Genomic DNA, 12,500 nt, shown 5'->3' with positions numbered 1-12,500 from the left:
CTCGGGATAGAAAAGGCTGGGGATGTAACAAAATATTATTGGGCCATAAAAAGGAATGAAGTACTGACACGTACTCCAAATAGACGAACCTTGAAAACATATACTAGGTAAAGAAGCCAGTCACAAAGAACCACATATTGTCCGATTCCATTTATGTGAAATGTCCAGAAGAGGCAAATCAGTAAAGACAGAAAGTGGTGGTTGCTTAGGGTGGGACTGCAGGGTGAGAGGTGGGTCGGGAGGTGACTGCTAAAGGGTCCAGGGTTTCTTTGGGGGAGTGAAGAGAAGGTTGTTAAATTAATTATGCTGGGAGTCGCACAATTCTGTGACTCTACTAAGATCACTGGTTTGTATGATTAATGGGTGAATTGCATAGTTTGTGATTTATAGCTCAATAAAGCTGTTACCAAAAAAAAAAAAAAAAAGAAAGAAAGGCTAGGGGTATCTGGCAGGGGGAAAGGGGTTTCCATGAGCAAAAGTATTGGGTTCTTCAGTTATGATGTTCTTTGCTTTCCCTTTGCTTCTATACTTATTTAAAAAAAAAACACAAAAACCTCTAGAAACCAGTTCACATGTCAGGATTACAAACCAGAAATCCACGGCACCCCATGAGGGTAATTAACACCTGATTTTTAAAGGCAGCTTTATAAAATTGGAATCGAATGAATGAGCAATTTCATTTTATTATTTGAAGACACTAGGAAAACAAAGTGATGCTGTCATGTAACATATTTAATGGCTGTGGGGTAAGCATTTGATCTGTTGGCTTAACCCCGGGGGTACGTCGATAAAACGGCTGTCAGCAGTATAGAGAATTAGTCATTTTACAGCCTAAAGGCTGGGATGGAAGATTAACTAGGAGTCAAGCAATACTGAGTGAACTTGTGTGACGTACCCATAAATTTCAGAGCCTCCTAAGAACCCAGATTAAAATCATTCTTCTCAGTGACATCCATTTTATCCCATTTGCTTGTTCTTTTCCTGCCCACCCCGCTTGCTGCCAATCTGATTGCTAAAAGCACTTTTAAAACAAATGTGGACCAGAGACAATTCGATCGCTTATCTGAGGCGAACGTCATAAACAAGGATAAGGGATAGGAGAAAAGGCTCGCGAATATCTGGGATGACAACACAGTTTCAGGGTAGAGTGAATGCAATGGTTTGTTGCTGGAAAACTCCTTCCGTTCACATGCTCACCACCTCCGCAAGAGGCAGGGTCTCCAAGCAGCTTGTGGAGGGTGGGTTCTTACCACATGCGTAGGCGACCGTGAGGTATTTCTTCACTCCTGGAAGACAGGGGCTCCCGAAATGGTGATTGTTGACGAGGATTTTGCATCTCTGCTTCCCATAACACCTCCTGGATAATACTTGCAAAGCCGAGTAAGACAAGCAATCTGAGAGGCAAAAAACATCAAGAACTTCATGTTCGTTGGATTCCATGTATGGCCACCATGTAGCTTCTGTTATTTTCTGTAAATAAGTATACTGAGCTGGATTTCACATCTCATGCAGATTGTTTCTCTGATTCTTTTCTGTCTCATCAAAGCACCCCGCATGGGCTAAGTATCAATACTACACAGGCAGGCCTGGAAGGGCTTACTTTAATCAGACTGCTCTAATGCTCTGCTGTCACTGGCCGGAAATCCTCATGTATTTTTGAACAAGGGGCCCTGTATTTGCATCTTGCACTGGGCACTGCCCCTGTCCCCCCAGTCAGGTAACGGGCCCTGCATACAGAAGAGGCAAAACATGTAGAACGTTGAATAAAGATTCGTATTTCTTTTATGAGCGTTACCTCTCTGAAATATTTTAGTTATTGGTTAGTTTTGAGAATCCTTCTCCCCTGTGTGAACATAAGCTCCATGAGGACAGGGACTCTTTCTATTTTGTTCCTTATCTAATTCCCACAGCCTGGTCCACTGTGGAAATCCAATAATAACGAATGAATGAATGAACAAAAGGACAGATGGATGAATAAACATAAGGAGATGGTTTTCAGCACCCTGGCACGATGCCATCGCAATTAGTAAATATTAATTGAACACGTACGGAGGACAAGGCACTGGGCTAGGTACCGTCTGAAAAACAAGTCAGAAGAAGCCTGCCTTGCATTCACAGGATGTCGGATGGGGCTGGAGAGACAAAACCCACATTAACCTGACGGCTAATAAAGTGAAACACGGAGTGAGCGTCAGCGGTGATTGGTCCAGACAAGAAGTGATGGGGTTGGAGGCAGGAGAGATTGCTGGGGACCGGAGTGGTCAAGACAGGCTTTATGGAGGAGAGGGGCTTGGTCCTGGGAGAAGGAGCATGAATTGGACAGAGGCAGGCAAAGAGAGAAAGGTAGAAACACCAAGGCAAGTGGGCCAGAAGCACTTAGTGGGAGTCTAGGGGCTGAGCGTGAGCTGGAATAGAGGGCGTGGGCAAGGCAGATGCAGTAGATGAGCCAGAAAAGCAAAATGGAGCAGGACCAAGCTACCTCTGAACGCTGAGCTAAAGACTTTGAACTTTATTCTGCAAGCCACAGGGAGCCTAAAAAATGCCCTGATGCTACTTCCTTGGGGGACAGTGTATGGGATGCCCTGGGAGAGAAAAGGAGCCAAAGGCAGGGAGACGAGTTTGGAAGCAATTTTAATAATACCCATTGGGAGGAGTTAAGGGCTTGAAGAGAAGGGAATGGACAAGAGAATTCTAGAGACCTTGCAAAGTGCAGCTCACTATAACAGCTAACATTCTGCCAGGCTCTGCTCTCAGCACTCGTATGCGAACTGATACAATGTTTCAACAACCCCATGAGATAGGTTGTTTATTATAATATCTTATGTTTTAGAGAGACTATATATAGGATATGATATATTATTATGTATCATAAGTTGCTTATATAATCTATAATAGGTTAGTTAATATCTAATAGGTTGTTTATATTACATATATGTTTATAGATATATATATATAGAGAGAGAGAGAGAGAGAGTGTGGGTGTGTATATATATATAAAATATCAATTTTGTGAATGGGGACACCGATGTGTGAGAGGTTACGGAACCTCACACAGCTAAAGAATGAGGACAGCAGGGTCTGGACGTGAACGCCGGGGAAAGGCCCCCAAGTCTGCAGGTTTAACCTTGTAACCTCTGAGCCTCTACTCTTCAGGCCTCCAGTGGAGGCGGGGTGAGGGCCCCACTGAGGATGAGTCAGACCTTCAGCCTGGGGACAGAGGAGATGGCAGTGCCATTGCCATGGACAGGGGAGACCGGTAGGAGTAGGCAGTTTGGAGGACGAGATGGTAAATCCATTAAAATAAAACAAAACAAAATAAAAAACTATTCTGCATTTCAGAGGGGAAGGACCATTCAAGAAAGTTTTCAGACCCTGAGATGCCCGTGGGATGTGCATGCCCTCAGAGCCCGAGGGCTGACGCTATGAGGCTGGTCTCGGGGACAGCACAGGGGCCCAGCGGCAGGGACCCCCAGTCACAGGACTTTTCTTTTTTTGGCTACACCACGTAGCTTTCGGGATCTTAGTTCCCCGACCAGGGACTGGACCCGGGCCATGGCAGTGAAAGCGTGGAGTCCTAACCACTGGAGCGCCAGGGAAGTCCCCTCACAGGACTTTTCTTGTGCTGTCTGTTCATGTCTTACAGATGACAAACTCCTCTGCCCTGTAAAAACAAAACCCCTGCAGTCCAATCCCAGAATCTCTCTCCAGCCTTATCGCTTTCCTTCACAGTTGGGATTCTGGAAGGGTCCTCCATGCCCCCCACCTCCGCTGTGTCTCCCTCCACCCATGTCCCAGCCATTCCTCAATGTGCCTCTGCCCTCCACACACCCTGACAAGGGTCCCTTCCCTCAGATCACAGGGGCCTACTACTGTCCTAGCAGAGAGACGTGGCGGGTCCTAATCCTTGCCCATCTCCGGAACTCTGGGTGCCTGAACACTCTTGCTGGACGGTTCCTCCCTGACCTTGGCTGCCTGGTGCCCTTCACCCCCATCTGTCTGACTGTCCCATCCCAGAGCCCCCTGCAGGCCTGCTCGCCCCACAGGAGGCCCCTCCTCAGCCTGGGCTCTCTTCTTGCACCTGCACACGCCATCTGGGCCCACGTCCTCCTGGACCATCGGAAAACTGAGGACCCGCCCACCTCCAGCTCCCATAATGGACTGCCTTCACTGTTCCCTCAGGAGCCTCTCGCTCCTCACGTGACATTCATCATGTCCCCCGCCCCCACCAACACCCAAGCGACCCAGCCTGAGCTTGCTTTTCTCCCGCATCCTGCTCTCAGTCACGCTGCGACATCCTCCAGGCAGCCCAGCCAGAAGCCCCGGCTCCCTCCTCCGGGTCTGACGCTCGATCCTAGAATCATCCCTCCTCAGTTCCCAGCCCTGTCACTTTTGCAGGAAATCTTCTAACTGCTCTCCCTCCCTCATTGTCTTCCACTTCCCATGCTTCTCTTCTTTGCCCTCAGAATGTTCTTCCCAATCCTATCACTCTCCTGCTTAAGATCTGGTCCCCACCCGCCCGACCAAGAGATCAAGTCCAACTCCTTAGAATCACGTACAGAACCCAGTGTGACTCACCTCCTCTCCCCTCGTTTAGCTTCCTTGGCGGCCATTCTCCCGCCGCAGACTGTGTCCTCAGCCTGCAGAGCACCCTGCCTCTCCAGAAAGCCAGGCTGTGACCCTCCTTGTCTCTGTACCTTTGCATATGCTCTCTTGCCTGCTCGCAGTACCCCTGTCCCCTCTGTCTGCTCAGCGGTCACTTCGCCATGGCTCCCACCCCTCAGGCTGCAGTTAGCAGTTTCCTTCTCTCTGCTTCTACTTCTCCTTGTATAGCTCTCATCACACAGCTCTACTTATTTGCTCCTTAGTCTGTCTCCAGACTAGATGGGCACCTCCTGCTCCCGGCACCTTCCACGGGGCCTGATGCTCAAAGAATTACAGAACAAAAGAACAAAGGTAAGGTTACAACCTCCATCCCTTCTGAAACTCCCCCTGGGCTCTGGAGACCTGCTTCTGATGTCCTCACCACCAGGTGCTCAGAGGAAGAAAGTCTTGAAATAGATTACTCAGGAAGAGAAGGGAAGGGGTCAGTCAGCAGTGGGGTACAGGGGTGCACAAAGGCCAGTGGAAACGGGGTGCAAGAAGGACTCAGATGGAACCAGAAGCAAGAGAAACACCATATATTGGGTTGGCCAAAAAGTCCGTTCAGTCAGTGAATATGTTGTTCAATAACGTTCTTGGTGAAAATGAAAAATGTATCTCTTATTGCTACTTAAAACCGAATGAAATTTTTGGAAGCAAATGAAATTTTTGGCCAATCCAATATATACATATATTTACACATATGTATATATATATATATATATATATACACATACATATATACATATATGTTTATATGGCCCATGTATATACGCTTCGTATATTTTTATACGTGTAGATATGCGAAGATGAGATGTGAGCTTTCCCACCTTTTGCTAGCTGCTCGTCCCTGGGGTGCCTCCTCAGAATCCGGGGTTCTCTGGAACACAGTTCGAGTGTCGGTGCTCTCAGAAGAGGAACTAGCATTTACTTATTTGAGAGCTGTTTGGGTCAGATGCTCTGCTAGCCCATTTGACTCATGTGTTTAGCCCTTGTCTCCAGGTGTCGGCCTTTCAGGTTATCTGGGCCATGAATTTGTCTCTTACTAGAGGCGCTCGCTTCTCTTTTTCTGACCCTTTTCTCTCGGAGACTCATTGGTCTATGGTTTTGGCCCCGAACTGTCTTCCGTGAAGGCATCTTAGGTCCTCATTTCCCCTCCATCAGGCCTGCTGGGCATCGCCCTGACTCTTCGCCACCCACTGCGTGTGCCTCTATCCACAACCGGCCGGAGGTACCACCGGGACACGCACCTAGAGAAAGGTGGGAAAGCTCACATCTCAGGGAAGCTCCACCTCCATCTCTTATGTTAACTAGAGATCCGTGAAAGAGTCCAGTTGAAAGGAAGGATCTGTTTGGAAATTCCCTGGAGGTCCAGTGGTTAGGACTCAGCGCTTTCACTGTTGAGGGCGCGGGTTCAATCCCTGATTGGGGAACTAAGATCCCATAAGCAGCACGGTATGGCTAAACCAAAAAAAAGGAAGAAAAAAAAGAAAGGAAGGATCTGTGGTAAACACCACGAAGCTGGAAAGACAATGATCTTGAGGAAAGAACAATTAATTAAATACATACACACACACATATATATATATGCACACACACATATATAAAATATATAAATTATATTTGTTTATGTAATATGTGTATATTATATATTCACACATATAAAAATATATGGACCCTATAAACATATATGTATATATGTATGTGTGTGTGTGAATATATATGTATATATTTTTGTGATATATCTAAATGTATGTAATATGTATATCTCAACAAATGGTGAGGAACATTATTATAAAAGCACTTGATCTGAATATATTCATGAAGGTTCTGATTTATTTTGCTAAGTCCAATTCCATGATGCCTGATCACTGGAGTGTCGGGCACACAGCAGGCACCCAACAACGATATATTTAATGAATGAATTAGTGGACTGGCATGGACACCAGGGAATGCAACCATCCCAAATATCTGGCTTTAGAATGTGTTTGGTACGTGTGTGTGGGGGGGCAGGGTGGGGTGTGATCCGTGAGTTCAAATCTGTGCTGAGAAAAGCTGCCTGGATGGGCTTCAGGAAGCTGTGATCCTCCTGTTGGTCCCTGGGTCAGTTCTTCTCTGAAACTTGCTCTGCCTTGGAATAGATCCATCTTTTTTCTGACTGCTTCTGAACACCCCAGTCTAAAGGAGGCATCTTGCTGGACCTAATTTGGTGCGTTCTTATGAATGAAAGAAAAGTAAACAGAGCAAGTCAAGCAGCCAATGAAGATGGAATGAAATGTTTTAAGCGCCTGAGCATCAAGTATGTCTTTGTGAAGAGTAAAGAATAGTAACGTGAGCAGTGGGTATCATCAGGGTTCCGGCAGGCCACCCAGCGCTCAAATCGGACAATGTAAAGCAAGCTTGATACAGAGACTTTACGAAGGTGTGATGTGAATGGGATGTGAACACCTCGAAGGGTGGTGCAGCACCCCGGGGCAAGGAAGAGCAGTGAGATGCTACCACCCCAAGCCTAAGGGGCAAGGGCGATGGCGTCCAGAGCACAGAGGGGGATGCCCCATGGAGAGGGCTGCTGAACGGAGCTGGGGTCTGCGGTGGGCAGTCGTGTTGCTTACGGTGTGTTGTGTTGTGTTAGGTCAGCTGCTTTTGTGCCTGGATCTCTCACTGGATGAGAGCTCCTGGAGGGCACGGGAGTTTCTCTGCTGTTTGCCCAGCACCTGGCATCTGCTTAACTCACTGAGACTCTGTGTCCCTCCTGCGTAGCACGAGGAACATCTTTTTCACTGTCTCTCTGTGAGGTTTGTATGAAGCAACTGCAGAAGTCAAAGCCCACATAAACGTGAACTGTCCTCACCAGCTGTCTCTAAGGTTGAATGGAATACCTCCTGTGGTTAAGAGTCCAGAAGACCCTCTCTCTGTGGCAGCTGCGAGGAGGAGGATGGGGCAGTGGGTACCTCAGCCCCCTTGCTAGTCCTGTTTCCTCAGCTGGACAGTGAAGATACGGGGCTGACTTACTGGTTGGCGTGACCATTCCACAAATGCTACATTTAGAGGGTCCAATGCCAGCACACAATGTATGTCAGTTACCATCACTGACATCAGGCCGCTTATGTTAGATGGGAAAATGGTACTTCTGCAAAAGGCCTTTGGGACTTAATTTATAGTCTAAATTATATGCCTTCTTTGGTCCTGTTAAGTGAAAACAAGCATATGGTACAATCAGACCTAAATATTAAAGTTTAACCTGCAAAAAAGCAAAAATTTAAAAACATTGTAAGGAGAATCACCAAGATGGTAACAGGGGATGTTTTTGGCTGATGGGAAAGTTTTTTTTTTATTCCCCTATCGATTTTAAGATACTTTCCAAGTTTTTGAGTTTACATTGCTTTGAAATGAAAGCGTACAAAATGAACTTTCTTAAAAAGAAAAATAAAATTCATGTCTGGATAGAAGACAGCTTTTGAATACGAGGGTCTCTGGGGCGATTTTTTTCAGAAATGTAAATTTTTCTGCAAATGTAATGATAAACTATTCTTTTATATAACTCAGTTTGCCCCAGAAGCCATGAAAAGTTTACCTAGTAGTAAAGATGTATCCTTTGAATTTTCTACCAGTTTATTTAAAAAGTTTTTTATTGAAGTATGATTAATTTACAATGTTGTGTTAGTTTCAAGTGCACAGCAAAATGATTCAGTTATACATATATACATATATATTCTTTTTCAGATTCTTTTCCATTATCGGTTATTATAATACAAGATATAGAGTATAGTTCCCTGTGCTATACAGTAGGTCCTTGTTGTTTACTTACTTTATATATAGTAGTGTGTATCTGTTAATCCCAAACTCTTAATTTATCTCTCCCCAGTCCCCCGCAGTTTATTTTTGTTATTATTTTTCATTGCTTTGTGGATGCACAGGGTTGATTGTGAATATTTTTGCTGTCTTTAGGAGCCTCATTATTATTTGGGGTTCTTCTCTGAGCACATTTATCAGTTGAAAAAAAAAATCCTTAAATCTCAAAAGACTTGAGAATGCGCTGTATGATTTCTGTATAAGCCACCTACATTGGGAAGAAGTAACAGTATGAATTATGAAGTTATTCTTAGAAGTCCTATAATAACTATTATTGTTTTTTTCTGTAAACTATTATTTTCTTCTGTTTCAAAATAAAAACATGTTTGTAGTTGAAAACTTGAAAATCACAAATATGCCTAAACCAGGAAAATAAAAATCCTCAGTAAATCCCACTAATAAGAAAAAAATGGTTAACCTTTAAAGAACACCCTTCTAGTCACTTTTCTATGTTTAAATGTCCTTCCCCCTCAATGGGATCATGTACATATTACTCTGTATGCTATTTTTTCTCACTTATTAATATATTTGTGAAAATTTTAACATAAGCATCATTTTAAAGAGCTGTAGAGATTCTCACTTTATGGATGTATCAGCTCTATTTACAATACCCTATCGGTGGACATTCTGATGATTTCCATTGTTTAATACTATGAAGAATTCTATGTGAAACATCCTTAGAGATAAATATTTGCACACAGTCATGGTAGTTTCTAATTCTTGGAAGTAGATTGCTTTGTCAAAGGGCATTCAAAATGTTAAAGTTTTTGATACACACTGCCAAACCGTTATCCAGAAGAGTTGTACCAATTCATGCTCTTGCCAGAATTGTATGAGAGCCCTGGAAACTTTATATTTTCTTAGGACATGTGCCTGACCATATTCTTTAAGGCTAACAGAGGAAGGGCGGGGGGAAGAGACTCCCATTTATAAGACTACAATCCTCTTGGATCCAGGAGGTCTTGTGACCAGCGTGATTTACAGAGGCATGCTTCTGCACTCATAGCTACCCTGGGAGTGAAAGAATTTATCTTGGTGAGAAGGAAAGAACCCACAGTGTGTTTTTAGGAGGAGGCCCAAGGTAATTCAGGTCTGATTCAGGTCTGACCATTTCCTTGTTGATACTGAGCTCTGAACCATTGGCAGGATTCTTTTTTTTAAGTGGTTATTTCCCTCCCAGGCTGATTCTGTTTGCACCTCTCTGCCTGGCAAACTACCCTCCACCCCAATACATGTGATAACAAGATATTCAACTTTTTTTGTGGGGGGGGGGCTACTGTTTAACACTGAAACTGAAGTTAATCGCTCTTTACAACCTGTGTTTATTCAGATAATTAGGCTGGTTGCTCTTAAGAGACTTTCTTGGTAGTGGGAACCCCTGGCACCTTGATCTTTGGCTGAAAAGTCCAGGCCTGCCCACACTTGGCCTTGGGGTGGCCTTAGCCCAGCCTTTGACGGCCATTGTGTCGTTTTTCTCATTCTCTTCTTAGGGAAATAGAATCCCTGGAGCCCACCCAGAAAATGTAGCTGCAGCAGGAAATGACGTCCCATAGTGGAGGCCCAGCCAAGTCAGCTTTCTGGAGGCCTGCTTTCCTAAGTTCATGCCCGGGTCTGTGGGAAGGTTCAGTCCTTTCTGTGTTAGGATGCTGCTTCACTGGTGTTTCTCTGGAACCAACGCTGATAAATCACTTCCATACCTTTCTTTCAGTTTCTCTTTCACTAGAGGAGCTGTAAGTTTTTTGTTTTTTTGTTTTTTCCAAATTTTTTGGCCATGCCACGCGGCATGTGGGATCTTAGTTCTCCAACCAGGGGTTGAACCCACGCCCCCTGCGTTGGAAGCACGGGGAGTCTTAACCACTGGACCTCCAGGGAAGTCCCAAGAGGAGCCGTAAGTTCTGAGGGATCTGACTTGCTTTAAGATCTTTCAGAAATGTCTTTTGGGTCACCACCCTCAAGAAGAGACACCAGATCTATCTGTGTTTGAACCTGTGTGACAGTAAAATGTCACTTTTTGACAGCTGGCATGGCCATCAGCCTTGCTGCTCTGTTTTTTTTTTTTGCTTGACAGCTGTGATGGTCAGCCTTTGTAGTAGTTTATAGGTATGTGGTAGTGAGTACCACAAACTGGGTGGCTTAAACAACAGAACTTTGTTTCCTCTTGGTTCTGGAGGCCGGAAGTCCAAGATGTCAGGATGGTTGGCTCCTTCTGAGGTTTCTCTCCTTAGCTTGCAAATGGCTGACCTCTCCCAGGGTCCTCACATGGTCTTCCCTCTGTGTGTGTCCGTGTCCTGACTTCCCCTTCTTATACGCAGTCATGTTGGATTAAGGCCCTCCCACATGACCTCAGTTTAACTTAGTCACCTCTTTAAAGGCCCCATCTTCCCAAACAGTCACAATTCTGAGGTACTGGAGGTTAGGACGTCAACACAGGAATTTTACGAGGACACAGTTCAGCCCATAACAGCCTTCAAGATGGTCCCCAATGGTCTCCACCTCCTGGAATTCACACCCTTGTGTAGCCTCCTCCCTCAAAGAATCAGCTGGTCTGTGTGACCCATAGAGTTGGGTGGAGGTGACGGTGTGTGGCTTCCATTTGCTCTTCTGCATCTTGGGCTCTGGGAGAAGCCAGCTGCCATGTCTCAAGGACACTCAAGAGACCTATGTGGGGAGAACCAAGGTCTCCCACCAACAGCCTGCACCAACTTGCCCGCCATATGAGCGAGTCACCTTGGAAGTCCAGCCCTCAGGTGACTGCAGCCCAAGCCAACATGCCGGCTGCAGCCATGAGACAACAGGAGGCCCTAAGCAAGAACTTCCCAACTAGGGTACCCCAGAATCCCTGCCCCACAGAAACTGTGTGGTAATAAATGTTCATTTTTGTTTTAAGCCATTAAATTTGGGAATATTTCATTACTCTGCAATAGAAAACAAATACAGTAGATGCAAACTATTACATTTAGAATGGATAAACAACAAGGTCCTACTGTATAGTACACAAAAGTATATTCAACATCCTGTGATAAACCATAATGGAAAAGAATATAAAAAAAGAATGTCTACATGTGTATAACTGAGTCACTTTGCTGTACAGCAGAGACTGGCACAACATTGTAAATCAACTATACTTCAATTTAAAAAAATTTTAAAAAACCCAAATACACATTTAGATACTTGGAAGTGGATTGCTGGGGAAAGAAAATCCTAAAACTATAGGAGTAGCTTTGGGACTGGGCAGTGGGCATAGTTGGGAGGACCTTGAGGAGATGGTTAAAGTCTAAAGGCCTTGAAGACCCAGCATCAGTAACCTTTGCACCCTGAGCCAAGTGCATCTTCAAGGCAGAGCTTCCCAACTTCAACAGTGAATGCAGGGACTTCCCTGGTGGCTCAGTGGTTAAGAATCAGCCTGCCAATGCAGGGGACACAGGTTTGAGCCCTGGTCCGGGAAGATCCCACATGCCGTGGAGCAACTAAGCCCATGTGCCACAACTACTGAGCCTGTGCTCTAGAGCCCGCGAGCCACAACTACTGAGCCCACGTGCCACAACTACTGAAGCCTGTGCACCTAGAGCCCGTGCTTCACAACAAGAGAAGCCACCGCAATGAGAAGCACGTGCGCTGTAACAAAGAGTAGCCCTCGCTCGCCGCAACTAGAGAAAGCCCGCGCGCAGCAACGAAGACCCAACGCAGCCAAAAATAAATAAATATATTAATTTAAAAAGAAAACAGTGAATGCACACAGGTACGCTGAATGTTTCTCCTCAGGCCTCCAGGCTTCCCTTGGACTCTTGATTTTGGGATGGGCAGTGCCTCCCTTTACCCCTCTGCACCATACAAATATAATTTTCTGTGTGTGACGATATGGGAAGACTGGGAAGCCCTGTCCAAGGCCAGGGTGTGGTGTGTGACCAAGGCCTCACCATGGCTGCGCCTGTCCTGATACATTCCAGATGGGACCAGCTTAGAGTATCACCCATAGAACACAGGGGCTCTGCCCGCCCTCCTCCCAGCCC

General features: G+C 45.4%; 1 protein-coding gene across 5 annotated transcripts in view; it reads right to left on the bottom strand.

Moving 5' to 3' along the window:
- The window catches only part of EVA1C (eva-1 homolog C), an 84,887-nt gene that overhangs the window by 19,682 nt on the left and 52,705 nt on the right, over positions 1–12,500 (bottom strand). For all 5 annotated transcript variants that reach the window (XM_057545532.1, XM_028166958.2, XM_057545533.1 and 2 more), the window contains one exon: positions 1,251–1,394. In XM_057545532.1, coding sequence (XP_057401515.1) covers positions 1,251–1,394 — 144 coding nt within the window. The remainder of the gene's footprint in view (positions 1–1,250; positions 1,395–12,500) is intronic.

This window comes from Balaenoptera acutorostrata, chromosome 4 (genome assembly GCF_949987535.1).
Source record: "Balaenoptera acutorostrata chromosome 4, mBalAcu1.1, whole genome shotgun sequence".
Taxonomy (NCBI): Eukaryota; Metazoa; Chordata; class Mammalia; order Artiodactyla; family Balaenopteridae; genus Balaenoptera; species Balaenoptera acutorostrata.
This window is presented reverse-complemented; position numbering and strand designations above follow the sequence as displayed.